Source organism: Saccopteryx bilineata, chromosome 2 (assembly GCF_036850765.1).
Source record: "Saccopteryx bilineata isolate mSacBil1 chromosome 2, mSacBil1_pri_phased_curated, whole genome shotgun sequence".
In the NCBI taxonomy this organism is placed as follows: domain Eukaryota; kingdom Metazoa; phylum Chordata; class Mammalia; order Chiroptera; family Emballonuridae; genus Saccopteryx; species Saccopteryx bilineata.
The window spans coordinates 146,030,281-146,043,163 of NC_089491.1; the positions used below are offsets into that span (position 1 = coordinate 146,030,281).

The 12,883-nt window shown below is 40.0% G+C and overlaps 1 protein-coding gene across 2 annotated transcripts in view; it reads right to left on the reverse strand.

The window, feature by feature from the left end:
• Window positions 1-12,576, reverse strand: part of GXYLT1 (glucoside xylosyltransferase 1) — a 55,071-nt gene extending 42,495 nt beyond the window's left edge. The window contains exons 1-2 of one of the 2 annotated variants that reach the window (XM_066258123.1): window positions 12,220-12,576; window positions 1,196-1,288 (exon numbers count right to left, since the gene is read on the reverse strand). In XM_066258123.1, coding sequence (XP_066114220.1) covers window positions 1,196-1,288; window positions 12,220-12,440 — 314 coding nt within the window. In that variant the 5' untranslated portion in view covers window positions 12,441-12,576. The remainder of the gene's footprint in view (window positions 1-1,195; window positions 1,289-12,219) is intronic. The other variant, XM_066258124.1, reaches the window with a different exon arrangement.
• Window positions 12,577-12,883: the final 307 nt, after the last annotated feature.

Sequence of the window (12,883 nt, forward strand, 5' to 3'; positions counted from 1 at the left end):
CATATTAGAATTTCAATCACTCCATCTTCCACAGCAACAAGATATAATTAAAATATCTAATTTCAACAATTCCCTCCCCGTACAGTTCATTAAATATATATTAGAAATACAAGAATTTAAAAATACATATTACATATAGTCCTTCCCACCTAGACTACTTTACCTGCTGTCCTTGAGCCTGTTCATCATTTGGCTGCTGCCTCCAGGAAGCCTTCCCTGATGCCTTAAAGATGATCCCACATGACAACTCACCTGTTTCTCCCATCATCATAGCTACAATACATCACCCTCTATTGTTTACTAATGTGAAGCTCCTCTAGTCAGAATGTAAGCTACAGAAGAATGGAGCCACATTAACCAGACTCAGTCTGGTTCTTAGCTCCTAGCACTGTATCTGGAAAACTGAGTTAGTATAATGAAAATTTAAATGAATCACAAGACACAGGAGAAGCAGGTGACTCCTAGAGAAACTATACTTTTGGGAAGGGCCTTTCAGGCTACTACCTCACTCTCCCCTGCCACTGTCTTAGGGAGATAAGCTGATATTCCTTCCTATCAATACTTGTTTCTTTCACGGAAGAGGGAGAGAGAGACCTGAGAGATCAGCCAATCCATCGCCTTCCCTATCCAGAGAAGTGAACAAAGTCAAACTATTCAGTAACTTAAAAGGTCAATAAACAATGGCATTTCATTTGCTCCTTCATTAAACTCTTATCTTCACCCTCCCATTCCCCATTATTCAATCTCTCTTCTATCAATCAATACAATCCTTGCCCAGTTGTCCCCATCCACCTACAAAATGTTTTTTTTTCAGTATACCAGCTTTAAATTAAATAAATGTCATAATATCTAATGTCTGTAAATGTCAATGGAAGTATACCTTAAACCACCTGTTTATCACTTTATCACCTGTCACCTGAAATTAGACCATAAAATCTCCTAAGAACAATGGTTTATTTATTATAATAACATCTAAAAAAGAGCATTTTATATATGGTACATACTAAAAATTAGTGGTAACTACAAAGGGAGAATAAGAAATAGAAAACTCAATCAGAAAAGAAATCATTTACTTGTATGATAATATTATATTACAGGAAAAGAAACAATTTTATATCTTATTTATTATAAAAATAATGTATCTACAGTCTAATCTTACCTATACTGATCTACCAATTAAATATTAAGTGCCTACCTAAAAGCCGCTTCCCAAAAGCAGTTCATTCCACAAACATCAGAGGGCAGCATCCAATAGGGATTCCAGTAACACAGAGAGAAATCTTTACACCTAACAGAGTGAGACAGAAATAGAGTCCTATGTGAGTATTTCAGTTTAAAACTAACAGGGAATTTACTCAGTAACATAACAGCTTTTACTATCTTATTTTACAGCAACAAAACTGAAAATCCATTTTGCAAATTCAATATTGCTATGGTAACTTGAGGATTTTTGAAAATTGATTTCTCCAATACTTAGGGTATCATTATTTTAAATAGGACTTTAAAACCTTAAGGTAGACTATATTACTGACTGGAAACCAGTTTCCTAGCCAGGAACTCTCCTAATATATTAAAATCCTCTCCTCAGATGATACAGAAAATACTGGAATATTTCTAAAACTTTCCTTCATGGACTATACATATTCCCTTAGAATAAAATCCAATTAGCCAAACAAAATATTTGCTTATCCTGAAGCAGTACTAAAAGCAGTGCTAATGAAAAGAGGAACTTTAAGGGTTTTCAAATTAATCCTCAATCACAGCTACCTGTATGGTCTTTCAAATTGAAAAAATAAGAAATCACGCTGATATTCATGGCTAAGTTTCATTTTCTACATTATCTCAGTTTCATATTATGCAAGCTAATATCGGGGATCAAATGTTTTCTTTCTCCTTCAACTGCAGGTTGGAGCAAAAACAAAACAATGCCTCATGTTACAAAAAGTATGTATTTGATTGTTCTTCTTTTTCCAAATAGTCTAGTTTGAAATTCACTACAGCGGAGGATTGGGTATTAAATTAAGCAAGAGCGAACTCAGGGTGAGGACTAAACTAAGTCACTTCGTATTGCATCTCCATATAGTTTTTCTTTTCTCACTATGGATTCAATAATAAGTTACCATTCTTACAAGGAAAAGTCTATGAAATTACAGATTCTCAAAGATCATACCTCTCACAAATGCGAATGCCCCACGCCACACCTATTAAATCAATCTCTGAGAACAGGGTCAGGCACTGGTGGATTTTAAAAGGGTGCCTACGTAATTCTGTATATTACTGCATAATAAACTATAAACTCAAAATTTTAAAATCAATGGGAAAAAGTTACATTGCAATGGCTTTCCTTTAAAGAAACACCATTTTACAGAAAGACACATGCACTCCAACATTCATCAAAGCACTATTCACAGTGGCCAAGACATGGGAACAACTAAAGTGTCCCTCGATAGAGGACTGGATAAAGATGTGTTATGGCCCTGGCTGGCTGGCTCAGTGGTAGGTAGAGTATCAGCCCGGCATGTGGAAGTCCCGGTTGGATTCCAAGTCAAGGCACACAGGAGAAGCGACCACCTCTCCCCTGCCCCCTCATATACCTCTCTCTCTCTCTCTCTCTCTCTCTCTCTCTCTCTCTCTCTCTTCTCTTCCTGCAGCCAAGGCTCAAATGGTTCAAGCAAGTTGGCCCCAGGCGCTGAGGATGGTTCCCTGGCCTTGCCTCAGGAGCTTGGCTCAGCTGTGAGGTGCAGCAGCCCCTGAGAGGCAGAGCATCGCCTGGTTGGGGGCTTTACCAGGTGGATCCCTGTCTGTCTCTCTGCCCCACCTCTCAATTAAAAAAAAAAAAAGAAGAAGATGTGGTATGTATATACAATGGAATACTATTCAGCCATAAAAATGATGACCTATTACCATTTACAACTACATGGACAGACCATGAGAACATTATACTGAGTGAAATTAGTAAATCAGAAAAAGCTAAGAACTGTATGATTTCACACATAAGTGGGATATAAAACTGAGACTCATGGATACAGATAAAGTGAAGTGGTTACCAGGGGGATAGGGTGAGGGAGAAGGGTGTAAAGATGGACAAATATACGGTGACAGAAAATGATTTGACTTTGGGTGATGGGTATACAACATAATCAACAATTCAAATGCTATAGAAATGTTTACCTGAAACCTATGTACTCTTACTAATCAATGACACACTGTTAAATTTAATTTTCTAAGTAAAATTTTAAATTAAATAAATAAATAAGTAAAGGGACACCATTTTCAAACACAATATAACATGTTACATGTCGTAATTTAAATGGTTGATAAATCAGAAAAAGAAAAGAAACTGGCAGACCAGTAAAACATACAACCTGATCAGGAAGTTTACGTTTGTTCCTCCCACACATATTTATGTATTCTTTAAGTCTTGCACTTCATACTAGATACAGGCTCAGTGGTTGTGGTAATGACAGTTCTTTTCAGATTCAAGTGCTTTCACATCCATGTAAGCCTCACAACAAAACTTTTCAAAGAGGTATCTCCATCTTTCAGATACAGACATTATCACCACTTTCTTTCAGCAAATCTACAATTTATTTACACTCAATCTTAAAGTGTACCTTTGTTCCAGGGAGGAAATGACCAATCAGGTTATTCCATCTCCCCATGTCAGAACTTAAAATGGGAGAAAATAGAAATGGAAAATAAAAGTCTCAAAGAAAACTACTCCTAATTAAATTTTCCTATAAAAAGTATTGCTTTAAATTATCACCATTTTCTGCTTCAACTTGCACTCCTCAACCCTGAGCCCCAGGTCACCATGAATCTATTTTCTATCTCTGCAGATCTGCCTATTAAGAGCAAGCACTTCACAAAAAAGCAATCTTATAACATGTGGCCTTTTGAGTCTGATTTCTTTCACTTAGCATAATGTTTTCAAGGTTCATCCACTGTAGCATTTATCAGTATAGTTCATTTCTTTTTATGGCCTTAATATTTCATTTTATGGAGAGATATATACCTTTTGCTTAGCCCTTCATCAGGTGATAGACATTTTGGTTGTTTTCCAATTTTCAGCTATTGTATATAATTCTGTTATGACCACTCACTACTCACGCACACTTGATCTGTGAACATGTTTGCAATTCTCTTGAGTGTATACCTACAACTGGAATTGTTAGATGATGTAATCACTGTAAGTCATTAATGCAGAACAAACTGCAGGGAAAAAGTCAAGTTTTAGTAAATTTCTTGACTGTAACTTAATGTCAGAAAACACAGTTTATAGAATAATGTTTATCTTTAATGGAACTATAAAATATAAGCACTAGTGAGTACACATACTTATTTACTACTTTTTAAATCATAAAACACTGAGATGCTGCTAGCAAAAGGTGGAATTTAGTTTATCTCCCAAATTTATATTCTCTTATAAAAATTAACTTTTAAAATAAGATAGAGTAGAAACTCATTATATATAGTAACTGTTACGATAAGCAATAAATTAGGAAAAGCAATTAATCTGGAAACAGCACTCATAGTTCTAGGATGAAAAAAAACATAAAATAAAGCTTAAAAATACTGGAAAAGTAGTGCTCCAATTTTTAGTTATTAATTGCTTTTGCTTTTATTCCTTAAAACTTAGAAATGGACTATTAGAGATACAACATGCAAAAAGGTAGTAACTCTATTAAATACTTTTAATGGGGCAAAATTATAAGCTAAGTGGGTATGTCATTTTTTTGTGTGTGACAGAGAGAGGGGAACAGATAGGGACAGATAGGCAGGAAAGAAAAGAGATGAGAAGCATCAATTTTTCATTGCAGTTCCTTAGTTGTTCATTGATTGCTTTCTCACATGTGCCTTGACTGGGGTGTCCCAGTAGAGCCTGAGCTCTACATCAATCAGGTTTCCCGGATTCAACTTCCCCATGCAGTGGGACACTCCTGCTTAACAGCTATGAGGATGCTACTTATCAGTGCCAAGACACACAAGTTAGTTGCAAGAATCACACAGGCAGTTTATTACTCAGAATCCTTTGGGCGTGCCTGGGTTCAGCTTAAGGGGGTCCCGTTGGCATGCTCTTCTCAGCTGTCCTTGGTGAGAGCGGTGTGGAGACAGTCCACATCAACATTGGAATCTGGGAAACTACTGCGGGGGGGGGGGGGGGGGGGGGCTTCGCTTTAGTACCTTTTCTGGCATAGGCCTTCTAACAGATGTCAATTCTCAGGATTACCACTTCAAATCACCTTTTTGGGAGCTCCTCGAAGGGAGCCCTTTTAATTTAATCTACTGAATGTCACATCAAGCCACTTTTAAGGTGTTCCTAGGGAAGCTTCTTGTTATGTTAACCTACAGAGTTATGACATCAAGCGACTTCTTATCTATATATAACTTCACATACACACTGAGCCCTGCACGAAAGGCAAAGTCTGCCTATCATATCTGTACACACTATATTAACTCCTATCAAGACAGTATAACTTTATTTACTTTCCTTAATTGCTTTTAATATTATATCCTAATTATTTCAATATGTCTTCCATATTTTTCTATATTTCTATATATTTAATTACTGCAACGGGGTGGGGGGCCTACAGCAGAGCTCAAGCCAGTGACCTTTGGGCTCAAGCCAGCGACCATGGGGTCATGTCCATGATCCCAGAGTCAAGCCAGCAACACCACGCTCAAGCTGATGAGCCCACGCTCAAGCTGGCAACCTTGGGATTTCGAACCTGAGTCCTCTGCATCCCAGTCCAATACCCTATCCACTGTGCTACTGTTTGGTCAGGCAGTGAGTATGTCTTTAGTAAACAGTGATACCCAAAATCAGACAAGTCCATAAATGCAGTTTTTCACAGTGGATAAAACTGAAATAAAACTTTACTGTGGCTGATCTTCAAATTTCATATAGCTTAAAGTTTCTAGTTCTAGATGGCTTGTCTATAATAAGCAGACTTGATTGAGGTAGCATAAAGGCTCTTTGTGGTGATAAAGTCATTCTGTACCCCGATTGTGGGGTGGTTACATTAATTTAAATCTGTGAGGAAATTACATAAAACTATACATACAAATGAGTGCATGAATACATGGTGATATCTGAAAACTGATCTATAGGTTATACAATGTCAAATTCTGGGGTTATGATATTGCACTATATTAATACATAGCTATTCCAGATACAATGTTATTGCACTGTGCTCAACTAAGGTTTTACCACTGAGGGAAACTGAGTAAACACGAGGAAGGTATCTCAGCAATTTCCTGTGAACTTCTAGTTATTTCAAATGTTTAAAAATATATAGCCAAAATAAAATTCCAAATTTCAGTACTTAAAAAGTTTTAAAAATTGAGACATTTCATGCTGTAAAGTGAGCATTTAGTACAATGCTTACCACAATATGTTCTCAAATTTCAAGTTTTCTTTAAAAACTTTGCATTTTTTTAGACCTGATAACAGAAGGTCTTTCATACTTTTAAATTAAACTGAAAAAAAAAAAGGTATTTTTCTTGTCAAAATGTCCGTGAGGCTTTAGTGAAAACTGCACACAACTTACAGAGTGAGGGATAAGTCCAGGCATATCCAGCATAACAATGTGGAAGCCTGAAGTGCCATAAGCCGGCAAGGCAACGGCAAGGCAGACACCTGCACTGGGACTGCGCCAGACAGACGCTCACAGCCCCGGTGAAGGAGACCATGCTGGTGACGCTGACACATCACCATTATCTGAAGAGGAGAGCCTGGGCCACTCATTTCAACTAAAAATTGTCTCCAGACAACTTCAATCAATTTCTAGCTTCTTTTTTCTTAAATCTCTAACTTCATGAATACTAAGGAAGTAAGAAAAGAACTGCTTACATAAATGGCACTGAATATTAATATTATCTAACCATTTCAAAAATAAGTTAGCATCATACTATATACCCCCCACCTCACAAAATGAACCCAAAAAAAACTGGATTAAAGATTTAAATGTAAAAATATTGGGGGGAAACCCTCTGGTTAGAAAGCTCTTCTCTGAATGACAAAAGTAACAACGATAAAGGAAACTGACTATCTGAAAGCATAATAATTTGCAACTTCAGTTTGTATACACATTGAAAAATATTTAAGTCAAAGTTGGGTAGAAGTACTTTCAGCAGGTATGATTGATAATAATCTTAATGTTTTTAAATACGATTTCTAAATCAAAAGCACAAATTTTCTCATTAGCCTAATCACTTCCCCTTCCAAAAGCGCAAAACAATATTATTTTAATTAATTAGCCAGGTGTGTGCTGAGCGCTTTATACCTATGTGAAGTATGATCTTCAATGAACTAAAATAACAAGGTGCAGAAAATTGGTTTTATATAAAATGTCTCTACATTAACAAAGTGGAGAATTATAGTCAGTAATATTGTAATAACTATGTATGGTGCCAGGTGAGTAACACAGACTTAATCAGGGCATCACTTCATAAATTATATAAATGGCTAATCACTATGCTTTACAACTGGAATTAATATAATATTAAATGTCAACTGTAATTGAAAAAAATTTTTAAGCAGAGATTAAGGTAACTTTAGTAATTCAACCTTCTTCACTGCTTACTTCCCCAACCCCTCTCTTCTTCAAAAATAACTGTAAGGAAGAGGGGGAAAACGTCACCACTAAAAACAGCAGTGTAAAAATACTGGTTAAGCTATTCAGTTGTAAGAGTGGTTCTCAATCTTTGGTTTTGTAAGAATAACCTGGACCCCACTTCCGGGCACTGGGGTTTAGCAGGTCTGGACAGGTGTCTGAGCACAGAATTTTTCCCAAAAGTCACAAACTGGGGGGATAACAACTCCTCAAAATTTAAATAATCAAAATCATCCCATCTTGGCTATAGTTTTATCATGCCAGGCATCATACTTAGTAATCTACATAATCTATTTCATTTCAATTCTCACAAACAATGCAATATCACAGGTACTTGTACCTCTAACTCAGGGGTAGTCAACCTTTTTATACCTACCATGTACCTCTATTAGTAGTAAAATTTTCTAACCGCCCACCGGTTCCACAGTAATGGTGATTTATATAGTAGGGAAGTAACTTTACTTTATAAAATTTATAAAGCAGAGTTATAGCAAGTTAAAGCATATGATAATAATTATTTACCAAGTACTTTATGTCAGATTTTCGCTAAGTTTGGCAGAATAAATTTTTATAAAACACCTTACTATAGTTAAATCTATCTTTTTATTTATACTTTGGTTGCTCCGCTACCACTCATCATGAAAGCTGGAACGCCCACTAGTGGGCGGTAGGGAACAGGTTGACTACCACTGCTCTGATTAAGAAATGTGTTCAAGGTTAACACAACCAATAAGTGGCAAAGCTGAAATCTGTGTCTCCAAACCCCTTCCTCTTCCCACTCTAAACTCTCAGTGTATGCTACCAATGTTCAAACGACCCGCAGAAATAACACGATGGTCTAACTAACCAGATCTGAACAGGAGCATGAGGTGACAACCTCCCTGTGTGAAAATCAGTTACACACAGGGTATGGACAGTCCACAAATGGTATAACTGAAATGCTTACTGATTGATTCCCCATGACCAATACACTGTATAGCCAGAACAGGATGAGATCTTGATAATCACTGTCAAGACTCATCAGTGAAATGTGAGAAATTAATCACCCTGAGTAGGTAAAGTCACAAAATGGTATACACCTTCTTCACAGAAGTACTATGGCCTAGTAATAACGACTGCTTTAGGTTACAGAGTTTGCCCACATTGAATAGCTTAAGAGTCTCTCTATGAAAAACCCAGCAGTCCCCTCCTTTGAGACACCACCCCTGTCCAACCCCAATCATGTCCAGCACACCACAGGGATGTGCAAGTGGCACAGAGCCAATCAGAGGTCGCCATTCCAGTCAACACAAACTGGTTCACGATGGACATGTGATGAAAGCAAGTCCAATGAGTGCTTTTCCCTAGAATTTTCTATTTGAGATTAGAGAACAAACACTGAGGGAGCAGAAAGACTCCATGAACCAGATCTGTCTACAGTGGAAAAGAAAGAGAGTCCCCAATCCTTGATTGAGGTCACGGGAGACACCTGGGCATTTTCACTTCAATTTGGTTCATCCCAACAACCCATATTAGCCTATACATGTTTTAGTTAAGTGAGTTTTACTGGATTTTTATCACTAACATCTAAGAATTCGGACTATTACAAATTAAATAAGGTTATTATGTACATATCACAGGTGAGAAAAATGAAGCAGAGAGGTAGTCAAGGGTTGACAGCAAACAGCCAGAATGAGAACACAGGCTTCTCTAAGACCTGCATTATCTACATACCAAAATAATGAATTAAAACAGAATGCCCTAGTAATAGCTTTCCCTAAAAACGTGTTCCTGGCCCTGGCCGGTTGGCTCAGCGGTAGAGCATCGGCCTAGCGTGCAGAGGACCGGGGTTCAATTCCCGGCCAGGGCACACAGGAGAAGCGCCCATTTGCTTCTCCACCCCTCTGCCGCGCTTTCCTCTCTGTCTCTCTCTTCCCCTCCCGCAGCCAAGGCTCCATTGGAGCAAAGATGGCCCAGGCACTGGGGATGGCTCTGTGGCCTCTGCCTCAGGCGCTAGAGTGGCTCTGGTCGCAATATGGCGACGCCCAGGATGGGCAGAGCATCGCCCCCTGGTGGGCAGAGCGTGGCCCCTGGTGGGCGTGCCGGGTGGATCCCGGTCGGGCGCATGCGGGAGTCTGACTGTCTCTCCCTGTTTCCAGCTTCAGAAAAATGGAAAAAAAAAACAAAAAAAAAAACTTGTTCCTATCCTTTTAGGGTTTTTACTCTGGGAACTTGGAAGGACCTTACCAAGTATTTTGCCGTCACGGAATTCCATGTAACCAATATTTTCTATATAAGCTGACCAATGGAACCTACCGGGTATAACCCTAGATCCCATGTATTAAATGAAAGAGAGAAATAATAATCTTACTCTTTCAGGTAAGATGGCTTCAAAAAAGGTAAGAATACAATGATAATTGAGTCCTACAGAAAAAAGGAAGATTGTTTGCCTCACAGTCCCATTCTCCACTGATGAAAACACTACACACTAGATTCATATCACTGTAGCTGTATAGAAAAAGCACTTGGCAAGCAATCAAAGGATATAAGTTTTTAACCCTGGAACAATCCAATAACCAATGCCCTATGAACCTTGGTCAAATGATTTAAACACAGGAAGAAAGGTAAAGGATACCTACTCCATATCCCACAGTAGCCAAAGAAGTTGCCTGAACTCTTATGAGAAATCAAAAAAGATGCTATAAATGATATCTAAAATAAAAAGAGTCCTGATGTCTTAGGAATTCTCCTGACCTTAAATTGTAGGGTAAAAACACAACAATACAGCTTCCCCATGGTCCTCTGTCTCAACTTCCTATACATGCACATGTGGTGAAATGTATTTCACATTTTACTTTCATTTTCTTTTAGTGACACCTCTAGTTTTAATTAACTTAGATATATACCCCATTTAAAATGAGAGGTTATGCCTGACCTGGGGGGGGGGGGGGCAGTGGATAAAGCATCCACCTGGAATCTGGTTCAAAACCCTGGGCTTGCCGGCTCAAGGCACATATGAGAGTTGATGCTTCCTGCTCCTCCCCCCTTCTCTCTCTTGTTTCTGTCTCTCTCTCCCCTAAAATAATTAAAATATTTTTTTAAATCTCATTAAAAAATAAATAAAATAAACTGAGAAGTTATGCTGTTCAGAGGACCTGTCGTGTACTATGACACATTCAACTTAAGATTTTGGTAATGGCTCCATAAAATAGTTGTTAAAATGAAGGTGCTTATTTTCTAAATGTCAAATTAAAACATTTTTGTCAAAATTAGCTGATCAAGCAAATACAACATAAAAATCTGTCACAAAATAAGATCTATGTGAAACAAAGCAATAAAAATGGATGTTACTCTGTCATATTGAAATGCTGATACCATAGTAGAATTTTATTTAATGTTTTCATTAAAACGTTGCTTCTTTGTAATTGTAACCAATACAAAAGTATTTTCTTTTCCACAATTTTCAATGCTTCACAATAAGCTAATAGACCATAAACTGTCGTTTCTCATGAATATTTTTCATGAGCTCATCCTGGTCTTCAAGTCACTGCCTCTCCTAACACAGATGAACAAAAGTTGACAAACCTGACTCTGGGTAGTTCTTCCATGAAAAGCACTGATGAACTCGCCTGAGTCAAAGGGTAAAAACATGACAATTTCGAGACTCCTCTACCCAAACGTCCCCCTTTCATTTTCAGAATAACAACTCTCAAAAGAATGTTCAACAGCCCACAGCTGACTGCACTCCTCTCCCACCAATCCCACACTTCCGATATCAAAGCAGCCTTTGCCTCTTACTAAGGGAGCACTCGGGTCGTTCCCAGAGAGGTGCCAACAAAGAGAAGAGTCTATTTTCAAGGAAGTGGAAACGCTCAGATTTTGTTAAGCATTCACAATGAGCTGCATTCTTTTCTCCATTTAAATCGCATGTTGATTTCAACTCTGGCAGTGATTTGTGAAAATCCACTTAAATCACTGTGTTGCTTTTTAAATACTAATTTTTAAAGCAAAAGACCTCCATCCCATCTCACAAAAGATGGTATGTTGAGTATCGCTCATCTTTCTTAACTTGCTATAAGTTCCAGAATAGATTGTTTCCTAAAGAAAAATCACAATCCCCCTAAATGTTCTGTCCAAATTTAACTAACCAACTAATAACGACAAATGTACGCGTAAACTCACAAAAATTAGATGCCCCATTCAGGAGGAGATTAAAAAAAAAAATTGAACCAGGGCGCCAGCCTGATGTTTAAATATCTCATCTTGAACTCCATGGAAACGCGAGGGAATTCCCACTCGTCAGACAGCAAGAAAGCCTTTGTGGGGCACTCTTATTTTCAAAGAATCCTTTTTTAAAAACCAACTGCCAATTAAAAGTTGAAAATTATTTTCTACTTTAAAGGGCACATAAGGAATGGGTCAGAAAGCAAACACAAAAGCGCGGGGTGCTCTCTGGCTGGAGCAGCGCCGGGCTCACCCCCGGGGCTGTGGGGAAGGAGGTAAAAGGGAGAAGGGGGTCCGAGACGGCGGCAAAGAAGCGGGAGGTGCGACGCCAGGCCGAGCCCCGAGCCCCCGCATCCCCCACCGCCGTCTCGGCTCCGGCCACACAGGAAACGGCCCATACCTGTCCGACCCGCCGGGATGCGCTGCAGTGGCCGCGCCGCCCGCCCGTCTGGCGGCGCCGCGTCCGCCGCCCGCGATCCAGGAAGCCACTCCGGCCTGCGGCTTCCCGCCACCGCCACCCTCTCCTTCGTCCAGGGACACGGCGAGCTGGCTGAAGGCGTACAGGAGCGAGCAGAAGCCGCAGGCCAGGCACAGCACCACGATGCGCAGGTAGCGCCGCATCGCGCCCGCTGCAACTCCGCCACCGCGCCCGCCGCGCCCGCCCAGGCGAACTGGAGGGGGAAGGAGCGGCACCACGCAGCCGCGGGCGCAACAAGTTCCTCCTCCGCCGCGGCCTTGCTCCGGTCCGCTCAGCACACTCGCCCACGCCGCCTCCGCCTCCGCCTCCGCCGCCGCCGCGCGCCCCTCCCCGGAGGGCGGGCCGCGTCCGCACGCGCCGGCGCACTGAGCGCGAGAGGGCTGGGCGCGCCGCGGATCAACCTCGGGAGTGCGGACACGGGACCCGTGTGGTCTCGCGGAGGCGCGGACTAGGAACTGCGTGCTCTGAACTGCACACGAGACGTGTGGCGAACTGAACAGGATTGGGGACAGCTGGCCCGAATTCAAATGACGGTCCTTCTGCTTGGTAGTTTGAGACGTTGAGCAACCTAAATTCTCTGAGCATG